The sequence below is a fragment of the Eleutherodactylus coqui genome, chromosome 2, assembly GCF_035609145.1.
Source record: "Eleutherodactylus coqui strain aEleCoq1 chromosome 2, aEleCoq1.hap1, whole genome shotgun sequence".
Lineage (NCBI taxonomy): Eukaryota > Metazoa > Chordata > Amphibia > Anura > Eleutherodactylidae > Eleutherodactylus > Eleutherodactylus coqui.
The window spans coordinates 212,029,466-212,046,527 of NC_089838.1; the positions used below are offsets into that span (position 1 = coordinate 212,029,466).

General features: G+C 46.8%; 1 protein-coding gene across 2 annotated transcripts in view; it reads right to left on the bottom strand.

Moving 5' to 3' along the window:
• Positions 1 to 1,823: 1,823 nt before the first annotated feature.
• The window catches only part of SNX22 (sorting nexin 22), a 51,026-nt gene continuing 35,787 nt past the window's right edge, over positions 1,824 to 17,062 (bottom strand). Inside the window, exons 5-7 of one of the 2 annotated variants that reach the window (XM_066592434.1) lie at positions 15,721 to 15,750; positions 12,817 to 12,884; positions 1,824 to 2,296 (exon numbers count right to left, since the gene is read on the bottom strand). In XM_066592434.1, coding sequence (XP_066448531.1) covers positions 2,190 to 2,296; positions 12,817 to 12,884; positions 15,721 to 15,750 — 205 coding nt within the window. In that variant the 3' untranslated portion in view covers positions 1,824 to 2,189. Of the gene's footprint in view, positions 2,297 to 12,816; positions 12,885 to 15,720; positions 15,754 to 17,062 lie in introns of both variants that reach the window. The other variant, XM_066592433.1, reaches the window with a different exon arrangement.

Genomic DNA, 17,062 nt, shown 5'->3' on the forward strand with positions numbered 1-17,062 from the left:
TTGAAAGGACTAGTGAAATTTTATACTATTCTATCTTTTAATTGGTGGTTTACTGACATTGTTTTGGCCTCCACCATGCTCATGCAACCTTATGGGCACGTTTATATATTTCAGGAGCTTTCCCAACGCATACACTAAATGTACATCACAAACATGATTTGAACGTAGTCTACATTTGGGGTTTATAGAGAAGTATGAAGGGAAAGTAATCTTAGTGGTACATAAAAAAAATCTACCATCATTGTGCCCTACATGACAGAAGTGTTTGTCAGTTTTATTACATTTAAATATAAAAAAAATATAAAAACTACATCTGGATCTAAGAAACGAAACCCATCGCATCAAAAATGTTGAACAATCTTCAGGTTATAGAGTAGGAGGAGCTGAGCAAATTAAAACGCGTTATATTAATATATTGTAGCTGTTGGATTCAGTAAAACCAGTAATTTTATGGATTGCATGCACTGTTCTACAGAGAAGGCTGTCAATCACTGATAGGACCGCCCACTAGACCCATCTTTATATGCAGTCCTACACAGCTGTCAATCACTGATAGGACCACCTACTGGACTTCTAAGCCCATAAGGCGTAGAGGTTTAATTACTGTTCTAGTTAATCTTTTTTCACAAAAACTATCAGTCGTCTCAGCTCCTCCTGCTCTAAGGCTTTGGTCACATCAGTGTTCTCTTATCCATTATTAATGCATCATATCTTTTGTCTTTGCAAAACAAAGGAAACGCTAATGTCCAATTTGAAGCAAATGGATCCAACAACAGCTAGTTTTCTTTATTTTCACATCTGTGCCCCGGGTTCTTCTTTCCCCCTCCATTCAAGGAGCAGGAAAGGTAAATTCCTGCTGCTGAACAGCTGTCTCAGGATTGAACTGAACAGAACCGTGCTGAATGGCTCATATTGACTATAATGGGGTCCACTCGGTTTCTGCTCAGCTGCCTAGCTTTTAGATGGAAGAAGTGCTGCATACAGGAACTGTGACAGCCTCTGTCTAGAAGTCCCAACGCAGATGTGAAACTGGCCTTAGACTCTTGTTATCAAAAGTTTGTAAAGTATCCCTTTGTCTAAAACACAGCTCTATTTTACAACTGCACATGTACAGTTAAACTGGTCCATTACAAGGAATGTTCTGTTGTGTCCAATCCCCATAGTGTTAAATGGAAAAGGCTAAAGAGGATGTCCCATAAGTTAAAATTGCACTGTCCTTCCTGCTTGTGGGGACCTGTGAATGCTGCAGCCAATCACTAACCTTAGTAGGTCATAGCTGTGGCCAGTGATTGGCTGCAGCAGTCACATGTCCTGGTCAGCAGCAAACAGAAAGGAGAGTGGTTGTGAGTTATCAAAACACTGCCTGCGACCCGACCCTCCCCCCCCCCCCCTTTTTACCCTCTTCTCTTTTTGATGGAAAATGGAAAAGTCCTGTAAGTCCACCTGATCTTTCAGTCAAAAAATAAATAAAAACCCTGTCCAGAACAGAAGCAGGCACATGATATAGGTACCACTGAGGTCAGTGGGGATTATTCTGGATCCATTTCTTCTGTTGAATGGAACAGACAAACTGAAATGCTAATGTGAACCCAGCCTAACGTCCGTGCATTGGACTGTATCTTTGATGTGACGGTTCCATTTAATGGTTCAGTATAGTGTTTGGATTGCTCAACCGCACAATCTGTTTCACAGGCCGCAGCACAGCTGCCCTTGGGCGTTAGGATCCCACGCATGAAGTATACTAAGTGTTAGAGCATTAGGTGCTCCATTTGTGCATAAACCATCCTGATCTCCCAGATCATACTTCACATGGGCCTACTGTAAACATGAGGACAAACTAACAGATTTATCAAAGATCGAAATTTGCTTACAGCTGAAATCAGTCTTGTGAAGAATATTTCCAAGGTCAGATACAGAGTACAGACTTCATAGTCCTCATCCCAAAGGTATAGAAAACAGCTTTGAACTGACTCAATACAGCTGCCATTGTTGATGCGATGCTTCTCAGATGATACAGGCAGTGGCTATACCGGGCAAAGTCCAGTTTTGTAGGATCTTGTCTGAATATGGACTGCTGTGTATCCCTAAAATACTTCATCCATGGCAGTAGGAGTTCTATTCACTTATGTATCATTCAGGAAAGTACAGCAGGTTTCACAGGAATGATTGTCCTTTGTTTTCTGATACGGTCATGAAACAAGATTGCTTGATTTTTGTTTGGCTACCGAAGGATTCTTGTGCGTCTGCTGGTAGAGTCCTTGGACGACTCCTTGTAACACTATGTCTTCAAGAACATCTAAAAAAGAAGAAAAACAATATATCAAATGGCAGAGACACTTGGCTTCGGCTTTGTTCCCCCAGGGCTTCATGGCTTCTGTTTGAAAATTGATGTGGCCTGGTGTTCATTAGTTACTAACTGACATCTGTAACTAGAAAGCAGCCTTGACAGTATTATAGTATTTATGGCAACAATAGCCACACAGCGTGTTATTCCTGCCATCAAAAAGGCTGAAGTGCTTAACACGTTGCAGAGCCTTTGTTCACAGGTAGTTGCTATAAAGTAGCCATACCATTCACCTCAGTCTGATTTATTATTGCTAAATCTACTTGCAGCAAACGGGCAGTCTTAACCCATATATAGTCAATGGTGCATATTTACATAGACCGGAATATGAAATACCAGTCTAAGTAACAGTAGTGCTAATGTGAAGTGCGCCTAATCTATTAATACACAGCTAAATCTGGACCCTACACTAGAGTAGGTTTCGGTTGTAACATGCCAGTTTCTGGCCTAAATTGCAGTAAATGTGACCGCATGTATGTGGCCAAGCCCCCTAATAAGCTCTGTCCACTTCTGCCAAAATTGACTTTTACCATTCCGTCCAACCTGACAGCCCACATGGAGGTATACCTCACTGGGCCAGGACAGGAACAGGAGAGTTCAAAAGGCTACCTCTATTCTCCAGTGTTCTTCCTGTCCAGCTCCTCACATGGAACACTGGAAAAGGTCACTTACCTAAACGATGAAGACCCCCGCTCAGCAAGCAGTGGCAGTTGTTGAATCGCCGGCCTATCCTCATATGTTACAGCATCCCTGTGCATGGGCCCGACGTTCTGTGAGTGCTGCGACGGTCGGTGCAGGGGCACTGCATGATGTCAGACGTGCGCCCCGACCCCGCCAAAATCAAAACAAAAAAGGTGGTGGCTACACTACCCCAGAGAGCCTCTCCCAGTTTACCTTGAAAAAGCTATGGGGAAGGTGGCAGGTTTGAATTCCTACGAGCTTCTCCTGCAGAATTACAGCTTAGAGACACCGCCTAACGCTATGGAGGCAAGGAGGTGGCAGGGCAAATCTACAAACTGAGTAGTCCACTTGGACAAAAAAGCTCATTGCCTATGTTGGCATAATGACATTCTCTTGATTATGCAGGATCAAACTCCAAAGCCAAGGCCTGGAGAGCAGTTCACTTGGATAAAAAGCTCATAGTCTATTTAGTATTCTGCCATTCTCCTATTAATACAGGATGAAACTCCATAGCTAAGGCCTTGGAAAAGGCTAATTTAATCAGGGCAGAGCAAGAATCCTTAAAGGGTAATCTCCACTGGATAGAGAAGCGGTTCAGGCATTAAAGCAGAACCTGTCTCTCAACCCCAGTCGGGTTCCTCCAGACAAGCAAAAAGGACCCGTATTCATGAGTACCCTGATGGGGAATGTGGTGCTGTGCCTTAGCTGGTTAAAAGCGCCTGTCTAGTAAACAGGAGATCCTGAGTTAATTTCTGCGTTAAGTTTAAAATCGAGACTATTATGTCTACGATACCCCTAGTTAATCAGGGCAGCGTCATTTGAATGTTGACCTCAAAGACGCATACTATCATATTCCCATCCACCCGACGCACCAAAAATATTAGATTTGCGGTTAAAATGGGTTTAAAAATCATTCATTTCCAGTTTTGCTTGCCTTCCCTTGGTAATTCCTCTGCTTCCAGAGTGTTCCAAGGTAAAGATTGACCCAAATGGCCATATCTGGGCCATAGGAATTAACATAATTTCTTATCTAGACGATCTACTAATGGTTTCGGTCCGCTGAAACTCTGGTGTGTCGCCTGGACAGACAGTTAAACTGCTGTTTTCAGTTAGGTTGGCTGATAAAATTTGGAGGATCCAGCCTAAACCCAGACACTCATCAAGTTTCACAGAGTATTCCTCGATTCCTCCAAGGGTTACTCCTTTTACCTCAAACGGAAAGGATACCTTCCCTTTTTATTAGGAGATTTAAGTAGAGACTCTGTGTCTATAAGGGAAGCCATGAGGGTTGTCAGTCATAAGACTACTTTTCTGCAGATGGGTTCCACTCTAGGCCCCTCCAGTAGGAAATCCTGTCAACAGGCGAAAGAAGGCAATCGTCTTTAGACAAAAGCTTAAATTGTCCACCCAAATGGGGAAAAATCCCTAGAAATGGTGGCTGTCACCCCATGATCTTAAATGAGGGGTCCAGTGGTCACTGTCCTCATTTGTTTCAATAACCACCAATGCTACTGGGTCTGGTTGGGGAACACAGGTGACAGATAGGTAACTGTAGGGTTCCTGTCCGGCTTATGTCTGCTCTAAATCCTCAAGATATAGAGAGCTCAGAGCAGTTTGGGAAACATTGATTCAAGCTAAAGATATAATTAATGGGAAGCATGTAAAAATATTGTCTGACAATAGTGTCTTTTATTCGTCATCAGGGCAGCACCAGACACTCCATCTTCAACGTTTATCTAGTTCTTCACCCAGAATATTGTTTTTGATAAAGTCCTTATCAGCTATTCACCTAATAGGCTCCCAGAACATTATTGCAGACTTTGAGTCAGAAAAGATTAGATCCAGGGGAATGGTCCCTAAAAATGGGACGTATTGGATCTGCTGACGGCTCAATGGGGTTACCCCCAGATAGACCTCTTTGCATCAAAGATAAATTCTAAATGCCAACATTTTTCTCCTTTAATCCAGAAGACAATCCCCTGGCACTGGATCCAGTCTCACAGGAATGGGATATGGACCTGGCATATGCCTTTTCCTCCCTTCCCTTAATTTCTCGGGCTTTGCAAAAAATACAGAACTGCCGGACCTGGGTTATATTCATTGCCCCAGCATGGCCAAAAGGCCCTGGTTCCCATTATTGTCTCCTCTATGCGATACAGACTCTGATTCCACTGCCCCTCAGGCAGGACCTTCTGTCCCGAGGTCCACTGTTCTGCCAGAAAATCCACTGGATGAAGCTGATGGCCTGGCTACTGAGCGGCAGAGACTATCGTCCAAGGTAATAAACCCTCTCTTAAAGAGTTGAAAGAACTCTACCTCCAATATATACTCTATATAGTGGTGGTTGATTTCGGTGGTGGTGGTGGCGGCGAACCTGCGGCACGCAGAGCTCTCCCTACTGGCATGCGCCGCCATCGGCCGCCCACCACTTGTGAATACCGCCAGGGGCCGCGGCTCCCCTGCCGGCATTCACTCAGCTGCTCTGCTAACAGCACCGATCCCGGCGCACAATGTGACATCAGTGTGCAGTAGGGATCGGACGGCACTGGAGTATTATGTCGCCACCAGAAGTAAGGGGTGGCGAAATAATACATCTGTCAGAGAACTGGTTAACGACCCCAGCTTCTGATTGGCTAGTGGCGGAGGACTGCGGTGACCCTGAGAGCTGCGGGCCCGAGGCTGGGAGCGCAGGCACAGGCAGTGCACGGCCTGTCCAGCGGCCTCGGCCTAGAGGACAGCGGCGAGGTAGGGAGCGCCGGGACAGAGGACAGCGGCGAGACTGGGAGATTGGGGGGCTGCTGTGGGATGTCGCTATTATGCTTGGGGGGCTGCTGTGGGATGTCGCTATTATGCTTGGGGGGCCGCTGTGGGATGTCGCTATTATGCTTGGGGGGCCGCTGTGGGATGTCGCTATTATGCTTGGGGGGCCACTGTGGGATGTCGCTATTATGCTTGGGGGCCGCTGTGGGAAGTCGCTATTATGCTTGGGGGCCGCTGTGGGAAGTCGCTATTATGCTTGGGGGCCGCTGTGGGAAGTCGCTATTATGCTTGGGGGCCGCTGTGGGAAGTCGCTATTATGCTTGGGGGCCGCTGTGGGAAGTCGCTATTATGCTTGGGGGCCGCTGTGGGAAGTCTCTTTTATGCTTGGGGGCCGCTGTGGGAAGTCTCTTTTATGCTTGGGGGCCGCTGTGGGAAGTCTCTTTTATGCTTGGGGGCCGCTGTGGGAAGTCTCTTTTACGCTTGGGGGGCGGCTGTGGGGTGTCACTATTACGCTGGGGGCCGCTGGGGGGTGTCGCTATTACGCTGGGGGCCGCTGTGGGGTGTCACTATTATGCTGGGGGCCGCTGTGGGGTGTCACTATTATGCTGGGGGCCGCTTGGGGGCAACTGTGGAGTGACACTATTACACTAGGGGACGCTGTGGGGTGACGCTATTACGCTGGGGGCCGCTGTGGGGTGTCACTATTATGCTGGGGGCCGCTTGGGGGCAACTGTGGAGTGACACTATTACACTAGGGGACGCTGTGGGGTGACGCCATTACGCTAGGGGCCGCTGTGGGGTGACGCTATTACGCTGGGGGCCGCTGTGGGGTGTCGCTATTACGCTGGGGGCCGCTGTGGGGTGTCGCTATTACATTTGGGGCCGCTGTGGGGTGTCGCTATTACGTTTGGGGCCGCTGTGGGGTGTCACTATCCCACTGGGGGCCACTGTTGGGTGTCGCTATTACGCTTGGGGCCGCCGTGGGGTGCCCCTTTTACGCTGGGGGCTGCTGGGTAGGGATTATTATCGTTGGGGCGGGGTTCACTATTATCGCTGGGGTTGGTGGTGAGGGGTCACTATTACCACTGGGGTCGGTGGTGGAGGTCACTATTATCACTGGGGTATGTTTACATGTGGCGGAAATGAGCAGCGCTGTTTCAAAATAGACCGCGTGCAGATTTTGACTGCTTTTTGGATGCGGAAATGCTCCACAGAAATTTCCGCTGAGAACATTCTGCAGCATTTCCGCATCCAAAAAGCAGTCAAAATCTGCACGCTGTCTATTTTGAAACAGCCCTGTCTTTTTTAGAATGACGGAGGTATATGTCGTGATAAGCCCCGCCCCCTGACGTGTTGGCACTTTGCAGTATATATGTGGGTTTGGGGTTGCAGTTTGGGCACTCGGTCGCTAAAAGGTTCACCATCACTGGTCTAGAGTATGGAGGAAATTCTGCAACTGGTGCAGATAGTCCAGATCTCAGCAGCCCGGACCTTACAAAAATCTTAGATTTCTTACAAGAAGGTCTAGATAAGGGACTTAGTCCTAGGACCTTGTGAGTACAGGTGGTGGCTCTTAGTTCCTTTGTTGACGCCCAATTAATAGAGAATAGATCAGTACACAGGTTGTTACGTGGACCAGAAAGGCCCAAACCCTTTGTTAGAAAATCAGTTCCCTTCTGGGATCTTAATTTGGTGTTAGACAGTCTCTGCGAACCTCCCTTTGAGCCCATACATTCAGTATTGCTTAAAAACCTATCCATCAAAGTAGCCTTTCTGATAGTTATTACAACCGCTGGACGGAGTGGTGAGATACGGGCATTATCCTGTAGAGAACCCTACTTAAACGTGCTTGACGATAGGATCACTTTAGGGAAAAAAAAAAGACTGGTGTTGACGTTCCACATGGAACAGAAATTATTCTGCCTTTCTTCTGTCAGGATTTTAAAAATGACAAAGAACGGCGCTTGCACAACCTGGATGTCAGACCGGCAGTCTTAACTCCTAACCGATTTACAGGTCTTGCAAACCTTTAGAAAATCGGAGGGCAGAATAAGGGTAATGCAGCATCGAAAGATAACATTGCAGGATGGGTTAAAACATAAATTCAGGAAGTATATAAAGCCAGAAATATGCCTTTCCCTGAGGGTATAAGCGCCCACTGTATAAGGGCTCTTGCCTCCTCATAGGCTGAACGTAGTGAAGCGTCTACAGAGCAGATTTGTAAAGCCGCAACATGGTCTAGCGTCCACACATTTTCTAAGCATTATCGCTTGGATGTCCATTCTGGTAGGGAGCTGGCCTTTGGGTGGAAGGTTCCCCAGGCCTTGGTCCCCCTTATGTTATCATTATAATCTGGTATTGCCCCCATGTGTGCTGTCAGGACGGACAGAATGGCAAAACTAGTTACTTAATTAATCTTACCGTTAATCCCTTTTCCATGAGTCCATCATGACTGCACATACTTACACACCCTGGTAAATTACTGTATATTGTGCATGTGACATAACAGTATATTGTTTTCAGCAACGATAAAAGATTGGGCCATGTATCCGTTATGATAATTTGAAGTCACTGGAGAATGGTGGTAGGAAGTGGCCTTAAGAACTCTCCTCTTCCTGTCCCAGCGAGGTCAAGGGGCAACCTCCATGTGTGCTGCCATGATGGAAAAGGAATTAACGGTAAGAATAATTCCAGTTTTTGATGCCAGTATGCTGGCACAAACCAGATCATAAATCTGCTCCAGAAGTACATCCAATCTGGAACTATGCAGATGTAATGTACCCATCTACTTCCACTCCATAGATCTGACAGGTTTACACCTAAACTGCTATAATCCTCAAAGTCTACAAGAGATATTTATGAAACTTTAAAAGAGAAGCTGTCTTTATAGGCCAGATCAACAGTTACAGCACAGCTTTAATTGTTTTTTGTGCTGTTTAAAAATAAAAGCGATGGTGTGATTGGTTGCTACAGGCAAGAGAGTCCCTTGCTGTTTTAATAGCTTTCATAAATGTGTGTCTTAGTGTGAAGTGCCCCTACCAATGGAATATATATATAAATTTAATTGTCCAGATGTGTGAATGCAGTCTAATGGCAAACATCTATTGTTAGAATCCCTGTGTTATATTAGTCTATCTGCTTACTATAAAAAGGTCTGAAAGGAATTCACTTACCCCATATAAATATTAGTGGTGAATAAACTGAAGTTTTTAATACATTTCCATAATTCTGCCCACTAGCAGCCCACTGTTACTTCCCACTATGACTAGTTACATATGTTTATTTACTATGACAGCTGGTAAATCTGCCAGTGATATAGAGCAGTGGTCCCCAACCTTTTTGGCACCAGGGACCGGCTTCAAGCAAGACCATTTTTACAAGGCCCGGCAGGGTTGGGCGGGACATGGGCGGAGCTTTGGTTATAGGGGGCGGGGTTATGAAGGGGCGGGGTTATGAAGGGGGTTGGAGTTTAGTGCATTCTTATTTAGTTATGACATTAGAATGTCCTGGCAGTACACACATAGGGTAGTGTATAATCCCCCCCCCCCCAGAACACACATAGGGCAGCATATAATTTATCTCCCCCCCCCCCCAGTAATAGACAGCCCCCATCCCTCAGTAATAGACAGCCCCCACCTCTCAGTAATTAGCAGCCCCTCCCCCTGTAATAAGCAGGTCCCCCCCCAGTAATAAGCAGGTCCCCCCCCCAGTAATAGGCAGCGCCCCACCCCCTGTAATAGGCAGCGCCCCCCCCAAGTAATAGGCAGCGCCCCCCCCCCAAGTAATAGGCAGCCTCCTTAGTAATAGGCAGCCCCTTCCCCTGTAATAAGTAGTCCCCACCCCAGTAATAAGCAGCCCCCCCCAGTAAGCAATCCCCCCCAGTAATACGCAGGTCCCCCCCCCCCAGTAATAACCAGCCCCCACAGTAATAAGCAACCCCATTCCCCTGTAATAAGAACCCCCCCCCCCAGTAATAAGCAGGTTCCCCCCAGTAATAAGCAGCCCCCCCCCCAGTAATAGGCAGCCCCTTCCCCTGTAATAAGTAGCCCCCCCCAGTAATAAGCAGCCCCCCCAGTAAGCAACCCCTCCAGTAATAAGCAGGTCCCCCCCCCCAGTAATAGGCAGCCCCCCCGTAATAGGCAGCCCCCCAGTAATACGCAGCCCCTTCCCCTGTAATAAGTAGCCCCCCCCCAGTAATAAGCAGCCCCCCCAGTAAGCAACCCCTCCAGTAATAGGCAGGTCCCCCCCCCAGTAATAGGCAGCCCCCCCGTAATAGGCAGCCCCCCAGTAATAGGCAGCCCCTTCCCCTGTAATAAGTAGCCCCCCCCAGTAATAAGCAGCCCCTTCCCCTGTAATAAGTAGCCCTCCCCCCAGTAATAAGCACACCCCCTCCCCCCTCCCCAGTAAGCAACCCCCCAGTAATAAGCAGGTCCCCCCTGTAATAAGCAGGTCTCCCAGTAGTAAGTAACCCCCCCAGTAATAGGCAGCCCCCCCAGTAATAGGCAGCCCCTTCCCCTGTAATAAGTAGCCCCCAGTAATAACCAGCCCCCCCCCCCCCCAGTAATAGGCAGCCCCTTCCCCTGTAATAAGTAGCCCCCAGTAATAACCAGCCCTCCCAGTAATTGGCAGTCCCTTCCCCTGTAATAAGTAGCCCCCCAGTAATAGGCAGCCCCTTCCCCTGTAATAAGTAGCCCCCAGTAATAACCACCCCCCCCCCCCCCAGTAATAGGCAGCCCCTTCCCCTGTAATAAGTAGCCCCCAGTAATAACCAGCCCCCCCCCCCCCCCCCAGTAATAGGCAGCCCCTTCCCCTGTAATAAGTAGCCCCCCAACCCATATACTTACCTCCTCCCTGTTGTCGCTCTCTGTCTGCTTGCCCTGACGTCAGCCCGGAACGCTTCCTCCCCGAGTCCTCTCCTGCGGAACTAATGAGCAGGGGACTCGGGGAAGAGTATCCTGGCTGCACAGACGTCAGTGTGCGCCGGCATCAGCGCGATTACCAGCGGGGAGCTGCGGCGCCCTCGCTGGTAATCGCTTCGGTGGTCAGCGGCGTCGGCACGCCGCGGGCCACATAGCACAAGGCAGCGGGCCGGATTCGGCCCGCGGGCCTTGTGTTTAGAGTAAAAGTTCCCGGCGGTGCCGCGGACCGGCGCTAAGCACCCAACGGCCCGGCCCCGGGCCGCGGCCCGGCGGTTGGGGACCCCTGATATAGAGGATGCTTCTCTTCCGTAATGAAGATTGATGCAAATAAAACTTTTACGTTATTTTATTTCACATAGGCTTCAAAAATGTTTCAGACATTCTCTCCTTCTTTGGACCTTGTGTTTGATTGTGTAGTTTAATGCACAAGTAACCACTATATTCCTGGATGAGGACTATCTATTTCTCAAAGCTAAAAAGAGAGGCAACATATACAGAAGTGTAAGTCACTGGGTTTTATCTGGCAGCTGCCGTACTATCTGGATCCTTAATATCCCAATGTTAGGGCCTTCTCACACTAGAGTTTCGCTTTCAGTTTTGCTGATCTGTTGTGGGAAAAGCAAAACTGAAAGCAAATGTTTGCGTTTTCAAGCCCATAGCAATGCATTGAAGCAAGAAGGTCCTCAGTTTCAATCTGTTTCTGTATTTTCTGCCTTCTTTCCATTTTTTTTTTACACTGGATCAAAAGCAGAATGCTACGCTTTTCTTTCCACAGGTTTTAGAAATGGACTCAATGGGAAGAAACATGAAGACAATCAGCTTTTCATTTCCAGTTTTGTGTGGAGGTGTTTGGTGGTGCATCAGTGGCTAGCACTGTTGCCTCACACCTTTAGGCCTCATGCACACAGGACAAATTGAATTGCGGATCCCGCGCCTGTGCGCAGGGTCGCCGGCAGCAGGCACGGGCAGATTCCATGTGGAATTCGTGCGTGCCCGTGTGCAGGTTGCTTTAGGGTTCTATGTACAAAACTCATCAAAGCAACATCAACTTTGAAAAACTCCAGTCAGCCATCAACCCTTAGTCAGATTTGAACCTACAACTCCAGCACTGCAAGGCAGCAGTGCTAATGACTTTTTGATTGCTAGAGAAATAGAATTGCAGGAAGAAAAAGCACAAAGAGAACATAAAAAGCCAATACTGGCATCATTCTTAGGGCTTTTTCACACATCTGTATATCGGCCAGGTTTTCACGCCCGGACGATATACGGTGTCCCTTTCTGCAGGGGGAGGAGGCTGGAAGAGCCGGGAGCAGTGCACTAAGCTCCCGCCCCCTCTCCGCCTCTCGCCACTATTTGCAATGGGAGGGGGCGGAACTTGGCTCCGCCCCACCCCACCACTCCCATTGCAAACAGTGGTGAGAGGGGGTGGGAGCTTAGTGCACTGTTCCCGGCCTAACCAGCCACCTCCCCCTGCAGAAAGGGACACCGTATATCGGCCGGGCGTGAAAACCTGGCCGATATACGGATGTGTGAATAAGCCCTTATTGAGATATAACCCTTTGCAATCCAATTTTGGATTCAGGGTTTCCGAGGGGGCTTTCTCTTTCTGCCATTATATAATGGCGCCATCTGCTGCTTAGACCCAGTACTGCGGTATGGGACATGCTGGAGAGGCCCCTCGACAACAGAGCGGCCAGTAATCTACAGTAAGAAAACCCTGCCGGACGTCTTCAGACATCGGAGCTATACAACCTTCAATCAGAATGTCTTTAGACGTCAGACAGTGGATTGGAAACAGTTAAACCTACAATTCTAGTCACCTGCACTTCCAGCATTCGTTGGCACTGCTGCCTTGCAGTGCTGGAGTTGTGGGTTCAAATCTGACAAAGGGTTGATGGCTGTATGGAGTTTTTCAAAGTGGATGTGGCCATTCATGAGATTTGAGGCTAGGAGCCCAGGATTACACGGGAACAGTGCTACCCACTGAGCCACATTATTAGAAGAGCCACCACCACACTGATAAAACAGAAAGATCCTTTTCAAATCTGTTTTTAATAAAACTGGACCAGTCACAAAAACACTAGAGTGAACGTAGCCTTGCTGGTGTCTTACCTGTATCCGGAGGGAAAATGTACAGGTCCTTGTAAAATCCCACTACTGCCTTGTGTGCCAGCTGTGAACTGTAAGTGAAATCAGGATAAATATATCAGTATGTTACCAAACCTGGATTAGATCCAATAGTATAAAGGAAAGAATTAAAATCCTTTTACCCTTACTTGCAAAAATAAAAGTACAGCAATTGCACCAGGCCTGCACTGTGCGAAACCAGCCCATGTCATGACAAACAAATATGCCAAGTTTACAATATGGTTATTTTACTGTGTGTATTAATGCACTTAGGCCCAATGCCCACGGACAGATTATCGTTGCGGAATGCGCAGCCAGACGCCTACCGCAAATCCCACAGCAATGTCCGGCCATAGCATGTTAAAAGATTCTTCCACGCCCACAAGCAGAAAACAATTGTAATTTTCCGCTTGCACGGAAGAATTCCAGCATGCTCTATTCCAGTTATGGCGAACCTTTTAGAGAACGAGTGCCCAAACTGCAACCCAAAACCCACTTATTTACTGCAAAGTGCCAACACATCAGGGGGCGGGGCTTATCACGACGTATCATTTTACCACCGACGTTCTAAAAAGGACAGGGCCACTTCAAAATAGACGGGGTGCAGATTTTGACTGATTTTTGTATGTGGAAACATACCCCAGTGGTAATACTGACCCACCCTCAGCGGCCCCGGCGATAATAGTGGCCCCCAGTATATCAACCACCCCACAGCGGCCCCTAGTATGACAGTGACCCCCCCCTCCAATGGCAGCCCCCAGCATGACAGTGACCCCCCCCCCCACGACGGCCCCCAGTATGACAGCGATCCCCCCACGGCGGCCCCCAGTATGACAGCAACCCACCACAGCGGCCCATTAGTGTGGCAGCGACACCCCCCCTCCCCCACAGCGGCCCATTAGTGTGACAGGGACCCTCTCCCCCGTCAAAGCAGCCCATTAGTGTGACAGCTACCCCACCCAGAGCGGCCCCCAGTGTGACCCCCCCCCCCACACACACACACAGCGGCCTCAAGTGTGACAGCGACACCCCCCTTCCCCGGGACCCATATACTTACCCGCACCTCCTTTGCTTGGCATTGCTGCTGGTAGTGATCCCATTTGCACACTGTGACATCAGTGTGCTGCCGGATGCCTCCTCCCCCTGCTCTCGTGGAACTAAGTAGTAGGAGATGTCGGGGGAGGGGGATCCCAGCTGCACACTGACGTCACAGTGTGCGCCAGGATCGCCGCTGCTAGCAGCGGTGCTGAGTCAATGCCAGCAGGGGAGCCGCGGCCCCTGCCCACATTCACAAGTGGTGAGCGGCTGATGGTGGCGCGTGCCAGCAGGCAGGGCCCTGCATGCCGCCTCTGGCACGCGTGCCATAGGTTCGCCACCACTGCTCTATTCTGTGCGGAAAATCACACAGACTGCTTCCATTGCAGACAATGGAAGCCATCCGTCCCGCTGTGAGTTGCTGTGAATCAGCGTCATCGATGACGTGTCATGCCCTGCCCTGCACATGCGCTCCGGCCGAAACACTTGCGGCAGATACGGACAGGTGAATATGTGTCTCTAGGGGTCACTGCCGGGGTACCGGGTCTGTTTCTGCAGTGAGATTTCGCAGTCAGAATCCGACCCGGCCGTTGGCATGAGGCCTTACAAGGTAACACAAGCAAAGCAGAAGAATGCTGCATCGGTAAAGTTATACAGTATCGTGCCAACGCTGGCTGCTCCTAATATACTTTCAATTGCTGTTTCTATCTCCATTAGGCTACATGCACACAGCAAGAATATCAACTCCATTATTTTGAATGGACTTTTTCACATGGCCGTTTTTTTCTCTCCCTTGAAAGCGATGCTGCAATGTTAAAAATCGCATGTCCTATCTTCTGTCTTACTAACTAGATGTTTAAATATGCATAAAAACTGTACTGGTTGCCGTTTTATTCACTGCACCAACCAAAGAGAAGTCCTGGGAATGCAAATGTCCTTCGTTCTGTACAGTTAATTGCAGATTTCTCAATGTGAATATAAGTTAGACCTTTATTTGTTTCTGCTAGTAAAATAAGTTGGATGAGATTACATGTGTGAACACTAGATGGCGCAATGGTTTAGCAGATGACCACGGATCAAGCATTACAATAGAGTAATCACAACTAATATTCAAAAACCAGTAATTACTATGTGAAGAGAAAAAAAAAAAGTTTGTACTATGGGTCCATTCATACATCGGCTTTTCAGGCACCATAATAGCCTATGAGGCTACGAGATAGGGTATATAGTATATGGGGGTCATTACACATCATGTTTCCATTGTCAGAATATCGTAGTCTATTGCACTATTCTGTCTGGTTTTAATAAAATAGGTAATGGATCTCATGGAGATAAAAAGGTTAAGAAGCAGCGAAAAACTTGTCATTAACACACTATAGCTCATTCATTTCAATACACTACAAATAATGCAAAAAAACATGTTTTGTACTCATACACACTGCTCTTGATTTCCTTAAATTTTATTCTCATCGCATTATCCACCCTTAGCCGTGATCACAGTATTTGCCTAAATAAATCCGTATTCGTCATAAACTAGCTTATTTTATTAATTTCATGTAACGATTTGGCTGGTGTTCTGCAATGGATGAGCTGTAGTGGCTGTCATGGATCCTGTAAGATAATGGTGTGAATGGAGCCGAATACATGAAATTAATACTTGTTGATTACATAAATACTAATTAATACTTCTGTGGAGGTTAGGACTATGGAAGTGGACATAACTTTCCATTAGCCGCTTCATTGGTGTTGAAAGGGGTTTTAAAATAAATACGAGGTACTTATGTCATAAAAGGAAGACCTTTAACTTAAAAGGCTGGTGAAGCATTTGATGCAGGATACAAAGGACGACTGTACCTGTTTTCTGGAGTGATGTCTGCCAAGAGTCTGCTGCAAAGACAAAATGTAAGATTACTTACTAAATGGACTTAGGAAGTATTTACTAAATAGGCAGTACTTGCACGCAGAAGCAACAATAGTTACTTGTTTGTAACTGGGGACACTAAATACTGGCGTCTGCCGATTTGACCACTGTCATGTGAACATTACAAATTTTTGGAAACTTCAACCATTAGGGCTTTTACCCACTAGCTTTTTTTTTCGCTGCAAATTCAATGGGACTTTCTAGTGTCAAGTATCAATTGCACACGCAGTTGCTCATGATCTCTACCAGCTCCATTCGGATACGTTAGGAAAATGCTTCCTATTAACCCCTTAGTGACCAAACCTGTTTGCACCAAAACAAATTTTGGAAATCTGACATGTGTCAAACATAGAATAACTCCGACATTGTTTTTTTTTTTTACCACATATTGTACTTCATTTAGGTGGTAAAAGCAGATTGATAGATTTTGTGTATATTTGTTAAAAGCACCAAAATTGGGAACATTTTGAAAAATATTTAATTTTTTCACCTTTTCAACTGCAATATATCAAATGTGTGCAAACATGCTATACTAATTTTTGATTATATATATTGCCATCTGTTTACTTTATTCTGGACGCACATTTGAAAAACTTTCATGTTTTTTTAACATTTTGTACAAATTTAACATTGATTATTAACATTTTGAAGAAGCCAAGAATGCAAAGGCTCGCAGGTGTCAGAATGATAGATACCCCCACGAATGACCCCATTTTAAAACCTACACCCCTTAATATATTTACTAAGTGGGGTCATGAGTATTTTGACCCCACATTTTGTTTTCAGGAATTAATGCAATTTAGAGGAGAAAAAATAAAATTTCATATTTTTGAAAATGTCATTTTAAAGACAGTTTTTTTTTCTATAGTGCACATGAAAATAAGGATTTGCAACCCAAAATGGATACTTCTGTTTGTCCTGTGTTCACTAACATACCCATTGTGGCCCTAATCTTATGTCTGTATGCACAACGGGACCCAAACCGAAAGGAGCAGTCGGTGGCTTTCAGAACAGACATTTTGCTTGAAGGCGTTTTAGGCCCCCAATGCACACTTGTAGAGCCCTTGAGTGGACAAAACTATGGAGAACCACCACAAATGACCCCATTTTGAAATGAATTCATCTAAGGGTATACTGCGTATTTTGACCCCACAGTTTTTGAATGATTAAGCAAAGCAGAAGAAAAAAAATTACGATTTTCAGTTTTTTGGCAATTGTGTCATTTTGAAAACATTTTTTTTGTACAGCACACATATGAAACACAACGGGTATGTT